Raw genomic sequence first — 22878 nt, forward strand, 5'->3', positions numbered from 1 at the left:
AGCAAAGATACGTGAAAAAATTCAGCTGTTGTCTTCATCATAACAGCAGGCAGGACACATGTTCCATGTGTAATCTAAACACAGAGTAACAACTTGCCAAAGCTGATATGTAAAGGGCTCTTGGCATGAACCCTCACCAAAAACACACCATTTAAAAACCATCAGTTGGATAGGCAGGGCTTCTCCAGAGATGATAGAATTTTTTTTTCAGCCAAAATTCCTCCCCTCCTACACCCTTCTCTACAGAGTTCTCAGCAGCAAAGCAATTTACTCTGGTTACTAGATCTACAGCACTATAGCAGTTTTTCTTCTCAAAGTCATTTAGAGGGATGGGTAAACCAGACTCGGTTGAAAACAAGAGAAAAATTAGAATTACAGTGCTGAATCCTCATGCAGATATAACTCAACCTTTTAGCAGGAAGGATTAGGTTGCCATCCCTCTCAGCCCTACATTTTGTAGTGAAGCTGCATGCCTGGAACTGTGACAGCAAAGTACATGGCTGGCACAAAGACACCATCTACCCTCAGTGTGTAATTCTTGACGCAACATAACATCTCATTGAAAAGCAACAAAGAGGTCCAAACAACAAAGGCCAGAACATTTATGACATTGGATTCGTTTGGTATCCTTGATCCTGAACATTCCTCTTATTCCTGAAGAAGTCCCCAAGAAAAGAAGATTCTGGAAATTTTCTTAGTGTCTAGGAGAAGAAATTGGCATTCCCTATAAAGCAACCTGATTCTCAAACTAATTGTTATTAAATGATCTAGCAATACTTTCTAAATCCAGGTATTTTTCCTGTCTCACAAAAATAAGAACGGTTTTTAAAGATGGTGATTTAAACACATTTTTAAGAGATTGCACCTTGTTGTTTTTCATCTTTCTTTACTCTCTGCAAATTATGAATACATGATGCAGTGTTTTCCCTATCTTTAACTCATGCACAGCCAGATGATTTATAGTTCATGATTCAATACTACAAAAACATCCCAGTGTGGGCTCGCGTCTAGAGTTCAACTCCCTCTTTCCCAACGTTTTACATCCTGCCTCAGGCTGAAGATCCGGAAAAAAAATTCAAGCACTGAAATAATCTCTTACACTTTCGAATAGTTTCCCTTTGGTGGCAATAAATGCCCCAGAGCATGAGCCATTTATAACTTCACCAGAAACAAACAAACAAAAGATATGTAACAATACACTCTAGGAAGCTTTCTTAACCTCTCTAGGGGCGGTTAGGCAAACTACTCTAGTATGACATTTCCACCTATGATGTCTATGACAACAAGAATAGAAAATATGACCAGCCATCACCTATTTTCCATCTGAAACATCCTTAAAAGCATGAGCAGCAGATGGTAGGCAAACTGGGATGGGATTTTTCCTGCAGGCTTTTTTTTTACAGCAAGTGAGTCAATAGGGTAGTTCCCCTTCCTCTCAGCTACAAAAAGATATGTATCCTCCTGCAAACAGAGAAGATCAGATTAAAGATGTGTACAGTGTGACAGAGGCAAAATCGGCCAGTTTGGTAACAGCCGTCCTGAATCGTCAGTTCCCTGCGAACCACGGTGAAGATACTGGCACAAAAACCTGCACTGCATCTTGCTGCAGCATAATTAATTAAGCCTGACAACACCCCTGTGAAATACAATAGGTCTAACCACTAAACCAAATCATCCTTATAAACATCCAAATGTCAGCAAGTGAATTTATGTCAGATTTACTATTCAATCACATGGGGGAAAAAAAAAATCACATCTAGCTTTAAAAAAAGCACTTTACATTAAGTAAAGCTCTCTTATATTTTTGAATAGTAATAAAGAATTCAAAGGTATGACAGTCTTTTACAGGGATAACGCCTCAGAACATCAGTAGATAAATCTTTGAAGAGGTAAGAAGTATTATCAGGATTTCCAATTGCAGAATCATACATTGTACCTGAGAATTCTCTGACATTATACATAAAATATTTTAACTATTAATTCATAATGACAATCTAAATCATTAAAATAAACCAAAATCTCATTAATACAAAGATTTCAATAGTTGGATGGGGTAGGTGGTAAGGCAAAATGTACTTTATAGGATATTACACTTTTAGTATGAGGTATCCCTAATAACAACACACTGAGACAAACATAGACATATGTTCCAAAAGTAACTCCAGGTTGGTTCTTTATGACTTTAGCTTGAAGGATTTTATTTTCTGTATAATCTTTAAAGTGGAAGTGCAGTCACTAGCCGCTGGCTGCACTGTTTATCATAAAGTCAGCTCACTTAGTGCTGTCCAATTAAAATAAACTACAGCTGCAATGTATCACTATTTTTCTAAGTATCTGAAAATGTTCTTGCAAAGCCCAACCTCCAAAAACACATAAATGAAAAGCAACAGTTCACTTGGCAACCATTTAGGAGTGGATGTTTTGACATTATTTTCATGATATTAAATGCACATTTTCCACTTAAAAACAAGAAGCTCCTGTCACAAATTATTTATATTTTAGAATACTTTACATGACATAGGAAAGGCATATAATGGCTTGCTGCTGTAACCTTTTGAAATAAAATATAGGAATACAAACAATATATTTTTCCTTAGATAATTTCTTTGACTCTTTTGCTGCTTATTGTGAGACAGACAACATTTCAGTGCTAGCCAATGTCATATAGTAGCATTAAATAAAATGTCCAAACTCCATCTGACTTCCTACAAGATGTTCACTCAATTTTAAATTACTTTTCTTCTATTGCTGTCTTTTAGTTCACTTCTGGAAAAATGACAGACTACAAAACTTTTCCTTATCATCTTTTAATCAATTATGGTTTCGTAAATTTGGGAAAACCAGGATTTCATGACATGTTTGTATGCTTCGTTTCAAGCATGATGAAAGAGCAGGAAATAAAACACAAACTTTTTTTTCTTTGTTACTGACTTTGTTCTAGCTCTTCCAGATATCACTTTTAAACTCAGGCTGCCACCAACAGACAGAACACAGACAAGAGAAGGTGATGTTCATCTGCAATGCACGGATGTAAGGCAGCAGCAAGGCCCCATTCACAAACAGCAGCTAAGGAATGTATACAAAGTAAAAACAATACAACATTTACATATTGTGTTAAGTTCCCATGCAGAAGATTTCTGGGTGGACAGCACTACAGAAATTGCACAAACATCTTGAGGTACCTATAGAAATCCTGTAACTAAAAGAAGATTTTGTGTGGCTGGAGATGTACAAATTTTCTTACAGTCCATTTCTAAAAGTTCAACTGTATTTAGATAAAGAACAACACTGCACCTTTAAGAAAATGTTATTTTTCCTGAGGCCCTATCAAGGTAAATTTCATCAGTATTCAAAGAATGAGCAAAGCACTTCAACAATTTATTTCAATAAAAGAAGACTTAGCTGAAAGGAGTATAAATGATGAGAACTTGCTTTAAACTGATTTATTCCCTGCAGCAATAAAAGGAATGTTTCTTCACTCAGCTGTTTAATATGCAAATATGCAGAGCATCCAGCTTCTGACAGCACATCATTAATAAAACCTTGCACTAAGCAGAGCTCCCGATATTTCATCCTGATGAAAATACATGATGATGATTTTAGACTGTATAATTTCAGAGTTGGAACAATGTACTTCCCAGTGATGGAAACTCGGCAGTCCACAGTTCCAGCATAGATTTTTTAATAAGCTAACCTATTTCCGTAAGTTTGTAAGAACTGTGAATACAGAAAAGCTTGTCACCCAACCCTCTCAACTGGACAATCCAAACCTTAGATCAGAAATCAGTACAAAAACCCCCATGTTATTTATAGAAGATAAATATATACAGAAGACAAGATGGGATTTCTTTTTTAATCAGCTATTTCTTCTCTTATTTACCAAGCTTCACACACTAAGAAAATTCTGTGTACCTGTACTTCTGTGAGCCCCTATATATACATACTGATAGATCTTCAGTAAACGTGGAAATTAATGTTATCCGTTCAAATGAATTAAAGCAGAAAGGGGGGGGGGGAAGTCTGCAATTTTACTTCTTTCCATTAAAATCTATGAAGATGAACTCATATATCTGACCATGCTGTAGCATTCTGCTGTATTTACAGCCAAATTAAGTACACATGCTTTTTTCTTCATTGCTCGTGCTAAAACTCTTACACTCCTCCCAAAGAAGTTTTCAAAATGGTTAAAAACTATCAGATGTTTGAAATAGGGAAAGGAGTATTTGCCAGTACTTTGCTCTGAAGTCTTTCCAGTCCAAAGTTGGAAACTGAAGGCTGTACAGAAATGCTACATTTTTTAAAGCATGACTTTGTGTAGAATTGATCCTAATGGGCAACAGGGAATGTCCATTTCTCTACTGGAATTGATACTCACACAGACAATGTTGATCACTTTACAACACGAAATTCCAAGGAGCACTCATTTGCTCGCAACAGTAGGTAACAATTAACAACTTGTTAAACTCTGGTGTTTGGGGCTTTATTTTTGGTTGAAATACACTGTTCTTTTGCCACAGTAGTGCTAGGTCAAATATGAAGAGAGATGCCTCCTGCACCGCAAGAACAAAAAAAATGACTTTGCGTTTTAATTCAAAAATATTTCTACTGTGAATCAATCATTTAGTCTATTTCAAAGAAGTTCGAAGGATTTTCCTTTGAATCATTTCCCACTGGGTACCTAGGAAACAAAACATCTTCAGGGCTAAATTTCAGGGGAAGTCTTGCAGGTTTTAGCAAACTTCTCCAAGCCAGTACTTTACATGTTTCTGTTTTCTGTGCATGGCAATATTCTCTCACAACTCAAATGGGATTAACCAATTAAACATTTCCCAGTAGTCTCTAAAATAGCTGCTCTTGGCATGTTTTTTGCATGGAACAAACCTCAGCGGGAGGATATGATAGAAATCTTGCACTATTTAAATATAGAATTGGGACATCAAAGAAAGGGTTGTATTGAAATAACATGGATAATTAAGGAAGTAGAGAACAGTAATAACTGATTTACATAAAATGCTAATAAGCCTCTTGACTTGTTCGGCAATTTCTGCTTTAGGCATAGTAACTGCGGGTTCAAATTTGTGTACTGATTTTATTTTAGTATTTTCTTTTTCTTCCTTTTTCCTCTGCTATTATTTAAGCTCTCTACAGCCAGGCCACTCTGTACCTGGCACCAAATCTTTTTTGAAACAAAACCCCAAAGAAATCAGAATCCAAACATAAACTTGTGTAAAAGTTTTGTACACATTTGTATCCAAGCAGACATACAAAGCACAGAGTATAAAGGCCTTTAATTACTTGTCTGCATGTGTACGGATTCAGACTGTATCCCTTCTATTTTAGCTCACTTTCATGTCCTGCTGAATAATGTGTTACAACCAATGACATATTAAAAATGTTAAATGCTTTCCACAATTATCCAGACTGAAAAACTTTGAAAACAACTGGAGTGTAATGGGGAGAATGTGTTTCCATGGTGTTATGCTTCTTGCTACTTGGAGGGCACTGCACCAGCACTATAGGTTATAGCTATTTTACACTTTACGCTTGTGCCATTTGCTTCTGCAAAGAAATTCTATGCTCTGAAATTCCTGTTTTATTCTACTCTCCTACTGATCTCTCCTCACAGTGCTACAGCAGCAGTGGCTTTGAGATGTGAATGTGAATGAGCGTCTGAGCTGTTCCTTCAGGACATGTCTGCGTATTGACCTTCAGCTTACCCTGTTTCCCTGTGAGCCCTCTAAGCATGATCCATCGCTTTCTCAGGCCATTCTCCCTTCACCCCATTGATGGGTTTCAGAGCTACTTAAATTTCAAAGTCCTGATGCGTTGCAGCAGTGGCCAGGGCTCAGCTTTGCTCACTTATAGATTGTACAAGGTCACAATAAGGGAAGGGGAAAAAAAGCCAGAGCATTTATCAGGATGTATTGCTTTACTTTTTCTATCCATCACACAGGCGATGATTCTATTTTAGTGAAAATCCATTGAACTCAGATCAAGTCAGATGGCTGTTATCATTGGAAACTCAAGAGCTGTCACACCATAATCGGTACAAATGAACACTGAAACGTGGGGCTTGAGGCCGCTTAATGGTCTTTAGTGAATTTTTTTCTGTTGCTTTTTAAACACCACAAAATCATTTTACTTAAGACACTTCAGTTTGAGAACACTAAGATCTTGTTATGTGAGCACACTTGATTCAATTACAGGTGATCTGACAGGTATCATGCAATTAAATGTTTTATACCAGTGAGTTCTCTCCCCACTGCACACAACAGTACATGCATGTAGACCACCAACACAATCACAATTGCTTGTCTCAAAGCTCTTCTAATTCAGGTCATCTTCTGTGATACACTTTCCACTTGTAATAGGCCACATCACTGTGTAATATTAACAGGAACTTTCTGCAGCAATACTGCTTTGTATTTTGTGAATGAGCTTTGGTAAAGCTTCCCTGTTGTAGGCTACCCCTGCAAGAAGGAGCTTCTTAGGGAAGCGGGAAAACAAGTCTAGCATGCTTTTTCTTTCTCAAATCACAAACAGCTTAGTGAGTATTACACTCTGATAAAAAATTGGGGATCCTGATCATACTTCAAGGCATTAGAAAACTTTCACTACATAGATATGGAATTAATGGATATTATTCAGTATAATTACAAGTGTATTTGAATTGCATCAGAAATACAGGGAGTGCAAGGGTATAGCCGGCATACCTGACAGAGAGTTCGTTCTTCCTGCAGTCTAAGCATGCTAATTATTCTCATGCTTAGGCTTCATTCTACTTCCTATCAGTTGTGACAGACTCACCTTCTACTTACTTGTTTTGATTTCATCACATGTGCATAAGAAAGACCAGCTATCTCACGTTCTAGAGGATGTTGACAGATAATTAAAACTGCCTCTCTAATTAAGAGAAAAATCACAACTGGAGACAACTTTGCTCCATGGAAAAACAAGTCATTCCATAAAATTGTTATTTTCCTACTGAAGTCCCATAACAAAATAATTGCCATCCAATTTTTGAAAGTACAAAAACAACCCAACCCTCTTCACTTGCCAAACCCATTCCCCAGACAGATGATTTACAGTACTTGTTCAAAGTAAACATATCCAGCTTCACACGTAAATCTTTGCCTTGAACACCCCCTTCTCCACCACACCTACAGAATATGGCAGAGGAAAGACATGATTGTTATGTAGGAATGTCCTAAGCTACATGGAGCTTTTTACTCTTTAAAGCGTGTTTAGATCTTAGGTTTTGACCTTCTCCCATGGAGCCAGAACAACACAAGAAATACCTCAAACCACACAAGATGAGGGAGCAAAGGGACAAAGGTAGCAATCATTCCCACAGAACAATGAACAACAAGACATATTTATTATTACCATTATTATAAAGCACACACAGCACCTAATAAAGAGAATAGTCGAAGCCTGCTAGCTAACTTGGAAGATTTAAGTCTCCTGTCACTGCCATATTCACGAGGCCAGCGTGGCCTCTCCAGTCACTTACGGCATCTTCAAGGCTGTTCTAGTGTGGTTTCAGCTCCTAGTGAAGCGCAAAACTGAAACAAAGAAATAAACTTCGAGTAAAATGTGCTTAAGGCATGCTTCCTTCTCACCTGCTTCCTTCTTGGAGTGGCCAGTGTGCTGTGAAAAATGTGCTTTCACATTCTGTAATGCAGTGCAGGGACTCTGCTGTCTCCTAAACACGTCAGTCACAGGAATGGATTTGGGATCACACAGCAGAGGTCTCTGTGCATCTGGACATCTAATATAAGCAAGTATTTCATATTTTGCCTGAAAGAGGTTTCCAAGGGAGCCACAGGGAACAAGCCACAGGGAACAAGGCCTGTAGCTCCTCTCTGTTTTTACCTATCAATGCCTCCAGAAGATCTGGAAGAGGGCACAATGAAGGCTCTGCAGAAACTCTTCAAGAGCTTCTTTAAAACTCCTGCAGAATGGCATTAATAAGCCTTAGTATAACGAAGGATCAACCCCTGTCCTCTGTGCTTCAAGAAGCAGAAAATCTTAAACAGGCTGGTATTGGATCTTCAAGTCTCTTTTTATAAACATTAAACCAAACACAATTTGGGGAAGCTCTATGTTTAAAATAGTATATTTTTCTTTAATGAGAAAACTACACCTTAACTTTCATCTTAATAAAAAATTGTTATAATTTTTGTGGATATTTTAAATGCAGCAAGTAACAAGTCACAGACTTGTACTCACCTCTGCATACGCTGCACGCTTAGGGAAGAGCATACAATGCAAGAAGACCTGTGTTTCCACAGCTCTTTTACTGTGTTTCCAGCAGTGAAATATCTTTGGCAAATAACTGATTTCCTCCTCTGTTACAGTGGATATCTAAAAAGATGTAACAGCTAAAAATATGCTTAAAATGTATATACTGAAAAACTTTTTATTTGCAAGATAAATCGAGACATTAGTGCCATCATGACGCTCTGCTCCCAGGTTTGGGGCTGCGCCAATGAGAGAGGATAAATTGAGCCAGTCAACTCTTCAACTGATCACAGGTAAGCAGAATGGTTTGTTCTTGATATCCTTCACTTAAACTCTGTCATTGCACAGGGGGCATCTGAAGAGTAGGATTTGTGTTGTTCAACTATACCACTAAGGACTAATTCATCTTTAACTAAATTTCTGATGTTACCTGTTTTTGCAAACAAGCCTTCTAGCTTTTCTCTGTCACTTTTTGTCAACTATCTAGGTACTGGGCTATTTGCAAAAAAGATGTACGAATCAGGCAATTGCATTTTTATTCCTTAAACCTCTTGCTTCCTGTCCTTTCACAAACTTCTTTTTCACAGCTTTTCCTCCCATGTAAGGGAAATATCTTCATTTCCAGCAACAGTGGTGTCTTTTGCTGAAGTTTTGAGACAGCAAGCAGCAGTGGGAGGCACTATTTCACATGGGCCTTTAATTCCTTTGAACATTTCCATCTCCTGCTCTAGGGAGCCAAGAAATGGATATGCTTAGTTCAGAGCATGTGCTTCATAGATCCCAGTGCAGCACAGCAAGGCCTGACTTCTCAGTTTTAATATCACATGGTTTCCTAAACCACAAGGGCCTATCCAGGTCTTGTTTCTTTTTCCCACAACATTGAACTTTTCAAGAATACATCTGTAAAAGCCTGAATCTTTCTGCTAAATTGTCAGGCTCAAATCCTGACAATTCAGTTTAAGTACAATTAAAAACTCTAATTAGGTAATTTAAAAAGAAAAGGGGAAAAAAAGCAAGAAAACCAAGCTGAAAGCCTTTAGTTTCTTTTTCGTACCAATGAAGGCATGTTTTCATCATACTGCTCTTCCAGGTTGTGAATCTTAATAGGCTGGTGGCAGTAAAGTGCTCTGAAATCCTGATATGGCATTGAAGTTACCACAGAAATACGTTAAGACTTGCCACTGATTCACTAAATACAGCCCATAGAGACAACAGGAATAAAAGAAATGGGCATAGATTCTGGAATGAATATACACACAGCATTTTCAACAACCTTGAAAAAATGAAGCAACAAAAAAATCCCTCTTAAACAATTTTTGCTTGACACAAAATTTACTGCAACTTCCAACACCGAAGAGGTGATTTTCTTCCTCTATACCTTCTGTGTCTTTCAGGTACCAGTGGTGGTGGCTGTAGTACGTGATGTAAAAGAGCTGAAACCCTCTGCTTGGGAAGGGAGCACAGCAGCATGGTGGGTACTTGAGCTCAAAGCAGGACTGACATTACATGTCCCCATCCCAAATAACAGCTTTATATTCAATTCCATCCACTGGAGATGTCAGCAACGGAAACAAGGTTATGTGGCAGCAGCTTCCAGATTTTACCTATCTATATAAACACATTTAAACATGTGGGAAATAAGGTTAGGGGAGTGACCTTGAGGTATGGACTTTTAGGCTTGTAACCCTCACAGAACTTCAACTTCAATGCTGCAAGTGGGAGAAAAACGCAGCATGATACTGATACACCTACTATAAACATCCATGGGAAGAATTAAATGTGTTATGTGCTTTAATACAGCCCCCGTCTGTGAACTGGGAATGCTTTTGTAGCGTGCTGCCTCATAGAGCAGACAAGCTTCTTAATAACTGGATGTTAGGAGAATTGAAGCAAAACTTTTATCTTTACTATTAAATCTCTCTTTTCAATCACTAAGCTCCCTATGAAACCAGCATAACAATGCTCTTATTAGGTAAGCAAGGGACAAAGTGGATGCAAATCCCCACGGAATTAACGTGCCTGCTCCTGAGTCAGCGCTGGGCCTTCCAGCGCCGACCTTGCCAATCAGCATGTCTGGTTTTTCCCATTTCCCAGTGGCACAGGGCTCATCTTGTCTCTGAAGAAATCAACCCCAGTATGTGGCACATCTCCAAATTAGCACCACAAACCAGGGTGGGTTTCAGAGTCTAATTAGAATTACTAGAAAGGGTCCGTTTTTCAGTAATTTCCACAGTATTTAAACAAAGCAAATTAAAGAGTGTGGCTCTATAAAGTATACGGTTAGTTTGTAACATCAGAGAGTAAGATGAACGCACCTATCACTGGCTCCTTGCCAGTTTTGGTTAGCAGAATTAGGGTATGAACTTGGAATCTCAGTGAATAGATGCTAATGTGCCGGTGAAAGGTCATCAAAGCAGTCTGACTGCGCTATCCTGGAGAGATACTGAAGTCTCTCATTCCTCCACTATCTTTTGTCCCCATCCCGTTTACCTAATAGATGATCCTAACAATTCACATTGGCAGGCCTTTGTAGTGTAATGAAGACTATGTGGTCTGATGAATGCAACCACTGCACAGAAAACGTCAGTTCTTTCATTAAGAAAACCTTCCCAAGTTCATTGTATTGAACCAGTGCTCCAGCTATTAGGCTGATACATGACACAGTCAATTCCAGTTACACTTTAAGTGACTATTCATGTTCAGTGAATTCAATTTTTAAAGCTAATTTATATATGTTTAGATATTTACATGAATGAACATTTCTTCCAACTTGTATGCCTTTTTCCGAGCTTTCTCTTATTGTAGTAGGGGGGAGAAAGGGAGAGGGAAGGAATCTTATTTCCCAACAGATCCTGAAAATGCATAGCTGATGGAAAAGACACTGAAAACCAAATCATCAGCTTTCTGAAATATACTGGCATAGAACTCTGAATTATTTGTAAGTGGAATAAATTGCAGTGTATGCATTTATTAATGTTAAATAAAATATCTGCAAGAATTTCTTTTTAAAATTACTACTATTATTCACATTTATTTCTGAGGACCCATTTTCTGATATTAGCCAATACAGTACCTCCTGGTATGTAGTACTACAATTAGAGGCATGTAAACTTTTAAAGCAGGTAATTAAAAAAGTTAAGCTATTGCTGCTACTGAACAGAATGCATCAGTTCTTTCATTAGGAAAACCTTCCCAAGTTCATCGTATTGAACCAAGACTCCAGCTATTAAGCTGTGCGATGACACAGTCAATGCCTACTATAGTATCAATTTCATTTGAGCATTTTTTGTTATTGTCAGCCTTTCTGTACTTTTTTCTAACTGACTTTGTTTATTGATAATTATTAGAGGACCACTGGTTCCAAAAAATAGGCATATTTTCATTATACGTATCCTCTACAGCCCACAGGAGTAACAGCATTTCTGTACAGATCATGCCGAAGTCGTTGAAGCATTTAGAGTGTGCACAGATCTTTAGAAATAAAAAATAAATAAGGTCTCTTATTGCACCATTTGGATACTGAATGACAGAAATTCAGCTTTTTATCAACATATTCAAAAAGAACAGGCTGCTTACTTCTTTTGAAATATATTACAAGAATATCTCAATTAATGTGGATTTGTTTTAAATTAAGTATAAACTATCAAGTGTTCTTTTCTACAATGAAAAGAAAAAAATTATACATGTATCTTGAGTTTGCCAGGCTTAACATGTTTTTGGACTAAAGCTCTACTATTTAGGAAACAAAAATACCTTTCTTGATACTGCATTTCATAAGAGAAATTGCAATTATGGGATGCAGGGACTTTGCGGTTTGACATACTTTGCAAGCAGAGAAGGGGGATGCCCTTCAAAGTTAGAGGGTAATCATTATTGACCTTGTGCATTCAAGACAGCAAAGCAGGTTTCTATATAAAGAAACTTACAGAGAGGTCATTGAAAGCACTAGTGAAGAGACATGAAAAAGAAGACAGGACAGAATACAGTGTCAGTTAAGCAGGTTAAAAATTTAACTATAAACAGATTCGGGAAGTGAAGTGAAAAACAAAGAACATTTTCTTTGTAAGTGTCCTGAAAATTTATGGTTCTGCATTAAATGTTCATTATCAGTTAAGTAGCCTTTACAATGTAATTATTAACTTTTATAGTTTCTGCAAAGTTTTTTTCTCTTCTTTCCCTACACACACCATGAGCATGCTGTTTTTTGAACAAAGGGACATGTGCTTAGGGCTGGCACTCAGCAGGCAGGAATTTGGATTCTGGTCTTCCCTCCTTTATTCATTCACAGGGTGTCTGTTAATCTCTCTTTGTTTCAATTTACCTGTCTGCAAATCAGGTACAATAAAAGCCCCAGACATCTCCCCAGGGTTATATGACACTTAGTTTGGCACTTCAAAAAGCACTCTTTGTAGAACATTTTGAAATCATGGAATGAAAAGCATTATGTAATGAAAAATAAATTATTTTAGTATGATGAGGTTGTTTTGAAAATGTTCCATTAAAATGCTCTAGTTAGGAATATTAAAACACCAGGGATACACAGCGGATACTTTTTCTTTCAAACAAAAATCTAAAATAAGCTGTAACACAGGAAAGGTCTTATTCACGTGTACATTCTGCTCCCATTTATTAAATCCTAGTCACTACTATACAGTTTTCACATATTTTCTGTTTCCCCCTCTAGATAAAGAATAACAAAATTGAAAGAGAAACAGAAATAAAGACTGAGATATTACATTTTTACTTTTATAAACAAAGACACAAACCTGCTGACCTTTTTGTGACTTGTGCTATTTCTGTTCAACCTACAGCCTCACGATGGCTGTATAAATTTGGCCTCATTAGGCATACCTCTCTTTTCTATTGGGTCTTTCATCTCAAGAACACCAGCCTACCATGCAGCTAGGAAACTGCAGTCCCAATACATTGAAAACCTCCACCAGAAGAGTCAATCATTCTTATTAATAGATGCCCACAGCATCCTAGAAACAATCCACTTGCATGACTGTCCTGCCTCCTAAATCTCCCCTCCCCTCTCAGCCCCATAGCATATAGTTTCCCAAATATGTTTCATTTTCAAGATACAGATTTATTACAACCCTGTTATCACATTCATACCCTTCCTGAAAAGATAAAAATAAGAAAGACCTTACAAGAAGATGTAGCAATAGCTAAATCATAAATGTTTGATAAGGAATGGCTAAATCCAGATAAATAACTGTTCAATCCTACTTTGTATTAGGCAGATAAAGTCATACAGGAAATCAATGTGATCTATTGAAATGAAAAAAAGTCCAGCTTAGGGACTATACAGTATTATAGAATATGTGACATTATAAATTGGCTGCTTCCATAAGTGTTATACAATGAGAAGTTGCATAGTTTTTATTTATTTTTGTGTTTAGGAATGTAAAAGTAGGATGTGAAAGTCACTATTTGTCAACAGGGCAAATGTGGGCAGCAGTGAAGTAGGTGAGTATTTATAACCTTTTTATTCCCCTGCTCTTGAAGGGAATACATAATGCTCTCTAGGGATAAAAGGATCTTCAGTCACCCACTAGCCCAGGGCTCCTTTTTAGCACAGGCTGACAGATGTGCTAAAATTATGAGAAGTGTTGTGATGTTGACTCCTAAAGCAGCCATCATTAAGGTTGAAATTAGTATCCCCTCCCAGCCATTCAAATGTTAAAAAGTTCTGACACCAGGCGTAATTGGACAACTTTACCTAGTGGGGATAGCATTCCATTTTATCCTACTGACTTCTTTTTGCCTTTTTCATCCCTGCTCCAATTTAAATGAAGCAAAACAACTTTTTATACATCTTTCACTTGCACAAAACAAAACAAAAATCTGCTTATGCAGAAAGACATCTCAAAAGCAGACATACGAGTTCACAACTACATATACAAGTAGTATTGTTTAAGGCTATGCTATTTCAGCTGACAAAACTATTTTAAATAAGATGCAGTTAACAAAAAGACTGAAGGGAAATATAAACAGATGTCCTAATATGTATTAGCATCTGCTGAAAGAAATTGCATTTGAAAATATAAAATACACTTTTCTGGCCATAAGTACTAATTAGGTACATGCAGTGTTAACATACTTTAATCTGAAATAAAGGTTTCTTGGGTATTTGTGGAATAAAAGTTTTGTTGGTATTTATGTGTACCTGGATACATCTCCAGCTAGTACACCAGTTGCTATAAATGGCAGCAAGTCCTAAAAGATATAAGCAATCCACACAATTAGATTTCAGGTCATTTAGATCAGTGTGAACTAAAAACGATGTTAATGTGATGTACACACTGCCACTTCCTCAAATATTGCTGAGTTCGACACATTAACTAATGGACCATCACCTGATAAATACTGGATGTGTGCGAACAAATAAATTGTCTCTAATGACTCAGGCCAAGCTTTTGACAATGACACAAAACCAGCAGTGCTGTTGTACTGTTGCACTATTCTTGAGCTGTGTATCTAAAGAAAAAGGAAGCATATTATTTAACACAGTTTTCTGATAGACCTTCCTTCTTTATTTATGGGAAAAACTTAAAATGTAGCTCAAAGGCCCACATTGTGACGTAAAATATGGGAAACCTAACCAGTGTTTTAAAATCAAATAAAACTCAATCTTTGTGAATGCTTAACACTTTGCTATTGAGTCAGATTCAATTTATAAAGGTTGATGAACGTATCTCTTTTTGGCATGAACAAAGAAAGTGTTAATCCTGTGGCTCTCTCATAGTCCTACACTGTATGTCAAGTCAGCAGCTTCAACAAACTCACCAAGCCCTGCACTTCATCCTTCAGCTGAACTGGGCATATTGCTCAGTGGGTTCCTGCCCAGGGCTACTATGCATCTTGACCAAAATACACTGGTCTCATGCAGACAGCAGACACATCTAAACTTCTGTTACATTACCTTACTTCCTCTCCATATGTCACTCACATGTCAGGCTTCTGAAGAATATCTGGGCTAATGAACAAATTTGGCTCTAATTAAAGACGGGAGACAAGCTAACGTGCACAACTAAGTTCTGCTTTGGCATTGCAGCACTGCTGCAGTACAGCTGGGGTAGCGAGTGCTGAACTGATTGAGAATGTTGACAATTAATGGTTCATTCTCAAGGCAGTCGGTGGCCCCTCCTGTCCCATATCAGCTCCCTTGCTGTTCAGCCTCATTGACAAAATGCTTTCCGACACTGAACTGTTAGCTGACCCAGCCAGAATAGTCTCTTCCAAACTGCTTTCTCCCACTTTCAAGGACACTAAGCACTAGTAGATGGGGAGCATTAACACAGCCTGCACGGATGCCGTGCAAAGAGCAAGCACAAAATTTCTGCATCTTGGTTTTGAAGATATTCTTGCCTGTTTTTTTCATCTTGTAATTAAGTTGTTTTGACTTGTACTTGCCAAGGATGTGGCTGGTCACCTCCCCTTCTGTAACCTCCTTCAGTGTCACCCATCAGCCCTCTGGACTTGCCATAACTTCCAGTTCACCAGAATTTATTTCTCATCTGTGCTCAGATTTCTATTCTTGATCTGCTTCTGTCTGGTTCATTGCCAGTTCCTTCTTTCAACTGTAAGACTTTTACCCTACGCACTCACAAGAAAGGTCCAACCCACAAATATCTCACCCCTTTTCTCTCTGCTCCTGCACTCATTATGCTGAGATCTTTGAAAGAAAACTTTTTCACAACAAATTCATGCTTTCTTCCTCTAATACTATAATCTGTCTACAGAGAAATCTTCAGTTTAATTCAATTTATCCTGACTCACTATCCACATGTCAATGCTCACCCTAGATCAACTTTAAGATAGCAGTTTTCATTCCTAAATTTTCAACCAACCATTTTCATGCTTTCTTTTATTCTGCTTACAGATCTGCCCACAAGCATTTGCAATATTATCTCATTATCTTTTTTCATAATCCACATTAAAATTCTCCTTTTCTTTGGTATCTAATCTTTTCTTTGGCATCAAAAAAATAATCATGCCTAAAACAGGCCCTACCATATTGATTAATATTATCTCATTATATGCTTGTTCTTTTTATCTATCTCTATCCCTGACTTTTGATTAGCACTTAAATTTTAAGCAATAGGGACTTGGAACAATCTTTTTGGTTTATTTTGCGTATTTATTAATATGGCTGGTCCTCACATGTGACTAACAATCCAGGCATTGCACTAACGATAATTATCATCATCTTGTTGTTCTTCTTTGTTGATATATAAGCATGTAAACTGGATTTTGTTTTCTGGGTAGGATTGCCAGGGATGATTGTTAGCAGTTCTGCTTGAAGAAGACTCTCAGGCGCTTTTAGTAATCGTTCTCAAATGAGGGGGTGTAGTCTTTTGTTTTTTTAATGGAAATAATGGATAGGAAAAATTTCAGGGTAACCATCAGGAAAAATGGTTTGGAAAGTTCTAATAAGAATGATTTTGTGTTACGTTGTCAGATGAGCAGCATACACATACTTTTTTTTAGTAAACATATTGTAAGAAAATGAAAGAAAAATAAATTGCAAATTCTGCTTGTACATGTATTTGCAAGGATACACGAGCATAATACACCAAAGTGACACTCAGTCTCCATATAAGAGCAAGAACATGAAATGCTAACTCTCATGGACAAATCCACCAGACATGAGAGAGTTCAAATGCCAGAGAACCACCCTAGTTAAGAACGGAAGCACCAGTACTGTTCTCCAAAATCTTCATGAGTTGGAAGCATTTAACTATCAAGTCCAACGCCAGCACTTGGGTTAAATTCTAATACATTGCCATGCACTAGTTCTATTATTAGGGAATGAAAGGGGAACAGAACATGCAAGCACATTACCACGACTGTATTAGCTGTATCTTTATTTGGAATAGGAATTATTTTAAGGACATCTGAAGCTCTGTTTTTCTTGCACAAAATCTGGGGTGTGAACCTGAAAAATTAGCAAAAGGGCAGAAAAGCTTGAAAACAAGCTGATTATGACAGTCCTATCAAGAAGAGAGTGAAAATGCAAATGAAATAGACATTTTCTAAATATAGTTTAATTTATAAATAAGACTTCACATCACAGATTTGTTTATCCTCATTCGGTGATAATTGTTCACAGCAGAATATATCAGAAAATTCTATAATAGGAGCCTCAGCCAGGAAATGTTAAATAATTAATCACCCTCCCAGCCACTTGCATTTCTGTTGATATAAATGACCGTATAATTCCAAACCCAATTATCACTACTTAGCCATTCCATTTTGTAGTTAAAATCCCACAAAATTAAAGTGCATCAATTGTTAATGGTAATAGACCAGACAAGGGATTAAAGATTATTTTAATGTTTATTTCCTGTCAGGAGGTTTTTTTGGCAGGAAGCACTATAGACAAAAGGCTACATTAAGATGAGATTCATACAATGTATTTAAATCTACTAACTTTTAAAAGCCTTATGGTATAATTACTTGTTTAATCTACTTGTTCCCTGAAGACACCAATGGGGTTTTATCAAGCCAACTTCTGTATATCTGCTTCATGGAAATCAAAATATTCTCTTTAACTCTGCAAAAAGCAGTCATGCTTACCATAAACTCAATTCTAACAACAACAGACTTGAGCTAAAATATAAGGGGAACCAGATTATCATCAGGACTTCGGGTGTGAGGGTTTAGGGCTTTGGGGAGAGGCTCTTATAGTCTACTAGTTCAATAGGCAGCAAGAGTAGGCTGAATTTTATGCACTTCAAAAGGTTATTCGTCTCCGTAAAATTACAGACATGCGTCCATATCTTGGGTCTTTCGTGATGAAACCATCAGATTCGGAGCTGGCAATAACTGTGCCAGTTATTTTAGGCTTACACTCACACTATCCTACACAACCTCGTTCATTTGATTCTAGTCTCTTTTCTGTATAAGCAGAACTCTATATATGTACTAAATATAAAAGCCGAGTGGGAAATATTTGTGTTCCTGTGTATATGCATTCCCTTCACTGCCCATTCAGCAATACAAGCCAATTCTCGAAGACCTCCAGACAGCTTCCAGCATAAGAACATTACAGTACTTTATACCCACTTTTTTTTCTTTTCCTGGAGAAAACCCTTACTCTGGATATACCCAATGAAATAATACAGTAAATTGTGGTACAAGCAGCACAGTACATAATCACTTCACATTGTATCAATGACAGATATTGCCTCTTTGTTTCGAACATTTTGTTAGGAGCACATTCGCTGTGTGTCTGAAATCACCTTTCATTCTTTCTCCTCTCTCTCCTCCTTGTTGAAGAGAAAGACAGCCATGACAGGTCTGTGGCAATAACACTTCAGTGTTGTGACACAAAGAGGTTTACAGCCTAAGAGATTGCTCAGGAGGGCAGAGAAGAAGTTCCTATCTAAATCCAGGATCGCCTGGCAATGCTACCACTAATTTGTGAACAGTGAGTTTATTAAATGCCCAGTGGTGTTAATAACTCAAATGTCATCAGACCCAGGTATCCAGAAAGCAGTTTCTAACTGAGACATACTAAATAGCTGTTCATCCCTAAGTCCCAGTCGTTACTGGATGTTACATTGATAATGCATGCTTGGCATAGAGGAGCCCTGCAGAATTAAAATAACTGCCATGTAAGGTCCTTTCCCCTTGTTTTCTTTGGTATACACACACCCATCACACCACCCTCTCAAAAAAAGAGAAAAAAATGAAAAAAGTACAGCAAAACCCACAACAAAGTTCAGAGTCCATATCTCTTCCGAGATTTGTGAGAGCAAGTAGACATGGTACAGAAACCCATTCCATAACCTTTCACCAACATAAAATTTATTGTGAATAAGGCCCTAAAACCACTATGCACAGCTCTGATTTAAACCTGTGAACCCAGCCTCCCAAGAACACTTTCATTCTAATAAATACCTCACTGTGACATGATATGCTAATTACGTGGGTCCTAGGGGGAGCTTAAACAACCTATCTGTGTGCAAGCTCTACTACAACACTTGCTCGAGTGGCCAGGACAGGATCTGGCCTAAAGTAAGTATCCTTATTTACAAAGTTTAAGATGTTATTTAAGTTAAAGGCAACCCAGTTTCTCTTCCCCAAACACTACCGCTGTGGCAAAGAGCAAAGCAGGTTTGGTTTTTGAGACTGAAAGTTTCTCTGTAATTTTCTATGGTGTCCAAGACTTTATCAATGCGAAGGATTAATCTAACTCATGGAAATGAGACTTCCTTCAAAGCTCTAATGTTCTGTATCTTTTATTTTTAAATTGTGGCATTAATAATGGTCTCAGCAGCAAGTGGAGAAAATGTGTGAAGTATTTGCCCTCTTTATAGATTTCCTGTTTCTGCAGTTTCACTTGAAAAATGGCAGTGCCCAACCATCTGAAGTTTTCAGTTTATTTAACTCCAAGCAAAAGACAATTAAACAACTCACAGTAGATGGTCATGAGACTATAATTGCTCACCAGTGCTACTTGTGTCAGCTGCCACAATGAGCAGCAGTGTTTTAGCTTTACTAGCCTAGCAAGCCTTCCTGAGGACACTGACTATGGCAGTGGCCTCATGCCAAGGCAAAAATATTTCGTAAGCAAAAAAATTTTCACAGCATTCTTGAGGTGCTGGATTAGCACAGACTAAAATTAAGAGACTCCATCATAGGCAAGCATCAAGAAGTACAGACTGACCAAAACAAGTTCCCATTTAAGAGATGTTCAATGCAATTGTGTTTGCTCTCACAAAGACACTCTCAGAGTTGGCACTATTTTGACATTTGTAGACAACTGACTTCTAGATATGACCATCACAGACCAATATCTGCCCTATCGTTATTGATACTATAGGCTCTACTATAGGCTCAAATAAGAAAAAATAACTTGGATCACCAATGCACAACCAAAATATTCTACTTCTGGGTCTAGCACACTCTCAAGACTACCTGTTATCCACATCAAAGACAAAATGCACACCATTAACATCATTCTCTGTAATGGCAATACAAAGGAATTCGTATTAATGGTTGCTTAATAGTAATCATGGTAGAATCTTGGCATTAAGATGTGGAATATTAATTTTCCAGAACATAAAAGCATAAGTGACACCTACATCTCTACACAAAGCCAACGCAAATTGATTGCCTAAATGAAATTTAATTTAAGATTCTTGGTATACCAACATAGAGAACTTCATGATGATCAACAAGATGAACAGGAAAGCTATATTTCTAAGACCACGTGCCATTGTCTATTAGGGTTTTTTTAATGAATGCAAAAATAGAACACAAAACATATGCAAAGTGATAATATAACATCTGGACAACAGAGCTTAAGAGTAAAAGGATAATTAAAAAAATTAAAAGGCAGGGAATAAAACCATTTAATATGATTATGACACTCTAATCTTATTAACATCTGTATTGGAGAGTAAAATAAGTTCTTGCTTTCAGTTTAACAAAATTGTTTTCATGGATTTTTTATTTTTGACAATACAAATAAAAAATTCTATATAACCTCATAACCATTTCCAATGTGCTATACTGTGAAATGTGACTCTCTGAAAGGCCAGAGCAGATTTCTCAGTGTATTGTTTCTCGCTGACCTCCAGATCAAGTTTGCTTAGTGTCTGACTAAATGAATGTTCTTTGGTTTTGTTTTTGCTTTTCTAACTAACTGCTAGCTCTACAGATTCATTATGGAACTAAAATAAAATCCAATCCATTCTTCCATAGCTATGTTGGCTTAACATCACCAAAGGAAATAAAAAGCATTTTAGTTACTAAGGTGACCAGTTACAACAACGATTCCAAACAGGACTAAGATACAGTAAGACAAAAGCTGCAGGGTTTATGTGGTAATCCTTTTGCCTAGAAGTGTCTATTGAGAGACAACACGCAGGAAGTAACATCATTTATTCAGCAAGAATACTATGGGGCATAATTGCTGAAAAAAAGGCTTACACACACCCCTCCTGCTTAATTTTCCATTGAGCTAAAATGTACCTGTGAATATTAAATACTCAAATTTTCATACTCTCGCTTTTCCTCCTTCTCATATTTATTTACTTGATTTCTTTATATACATTTAGAATTTACTTTTGCTGAATAAATAAATTAAAAGATGAGGAATCTTTAAACAGACAAAAGGCTCTGGGAGTTCTGCTACTGGCAAAAGGAGAAATTGCTGCTCATGGATCTAATGAGTCAAGTACCAACATGGAAATTTGGCAGAATTCCTGCATTTGAGAATTATGGGATATATGGTTTCCTTTTAGTGTGTACAGGTTTTTCTTACAAAGTTGGTTCTGCTGGGGATTTTTTTCAGTTGGTTTTAGCTTCTCCTATTGCCATCCCCCACTGAAACTATTACAAGTTCATTGGCAATAAACAGCTGACATCTTCCCCATCTTTTTTACCAAGTCAGGGAACTTTTCAAATATAGCAGGGTGTTAAGCACATATATATCATAAGGCAAACTAATTCCTGGGCATAATCCTATTCAAACTGTGATGCAAATTCACCTAACTAAGTTCAACCCAGTGTATTTTACTCAGTGAAGCAGGTAGCAAAATTTTCTTTCATCCTGGAAGACTTTATTTTATAATTCTTTTACCCAGGATTCCAGGGAATGTTAAGATGTTAACTGTCCGACAGAGTTCAGATCAGTGCCAAGTAGTTTATTATACTGCAGGTTTTATTCCCTGATTTCAGGGGACATGGACTTCTGATGAAAAAGGTGGAATAATTCTTGCCTCAGTGTGTAAAATCAAGATCAATTTAGTAACCCACTCCTCTAATACTGTATGTGCAAAGAAATAATTTAGACTCCTAGTTAATTTGAGTATTGAACTGAAATTCTGCAGCTGCTTTCTGCCAGTCCTGAAAACAGAAATTAATTTCAATGACCAAGTCGAATAGAGTGCTGCTCTGTCAGGTAATTAGTCATCGTCTTTTGCTACTCAGGGTCTATCACTGTGCTAATCCATACATAAACCCCGGTATTCCCCTAGTCACTCACAATCTAAAGAGCTGTTTAACTACCTATTTCTCCCATTCAATCGTACCCCTGATATCAGCTGCAAAATGAGCATTCTTTCATGTTTAGCTTTCTTCCTACTATTTACTGCCAGCAGAATTAATGCAACTGATTTACATTTTCTTTTTTCTGTTTGATCAAGTCTGCTGTTGATTAAGTAGAGCTTAAGGGAAAAAATTATACTCCTGCAGCTTTCCTACTTGACTTGCCAGTTTATTAATGAAAGAAGCAAGGATATTGATGGCCCAGAAACTACAAGTGCAGCAATTAAAGGGTATGTCCTTCCAAGCTTCTAATTAAAAAAGAGTTCTTTTGTATTAAAAGATATAGCTTTGTGTCATATTTATATCTAATTCTCACTTCTGCTGTTTTGTTTTTTTTCTTTGTTTATTCTTTTTAAACAGAAATCTACTGGGAAAACTTAGATCAGGCAGAATAAAGAAACTTTCCCTGACAACCATTTCTGGAAGCTTTGTTCCCAAACAGCAGTCTTAATGATAAAACAACAAAACCAACCCCGCCCCCCCTCAAATCCTTACAACAACGAAATAGTCACTGACAAATACCACTCTGAAGGCAACCCTGTGTTATTTTTTCCTTGTGTACATTAG

General features: G+C 37.2%; 1 protein-coding gene across 2 annotated transcripts in view; it reads right to left on the reverse strand.

The window, feature by feature from the left end:
- WWOX (WW domain containing oxidoreductase) overlaps positions 1 to 22878 on the reverse strand; it is a 521778-nt gene that overhangs the window by 258869 nt on the left and 240031 nt on the right. The window contains exon 9 of one of the 2 annotated variants that reach the window (XM_030471282.1): positions 17108 to 17188. The exons of the other annotated variant lie outside the window; for it this stretch is intronic. Coding sequence (XP_030327142.1) covers positions 17138 to 17188 — 51 coding nt within the window. The 3' untranslated portion in view covers positions 17108 to 17137. Of the gene's footprint in view, positions 1 to 17107; positions 17189 to 22878 lie in introns of those variants that run through there. 2 annotated transcript variants of the gene reach the window in all.

This window comes from Strigops habroptila, chromosome Z, assembly GCF_004027225.2.
Source record: "Strigops habroptila isolate Jane chromosome Z, bStrHab1.2.pri, whole genome shotgun sequence".
Classification (NCBI taxonomy): Eukaryota; Metazoa; Chordata; class Aves; order Psittaciformes; family Psittacidae; genus Strigops; species Strigops habroptila.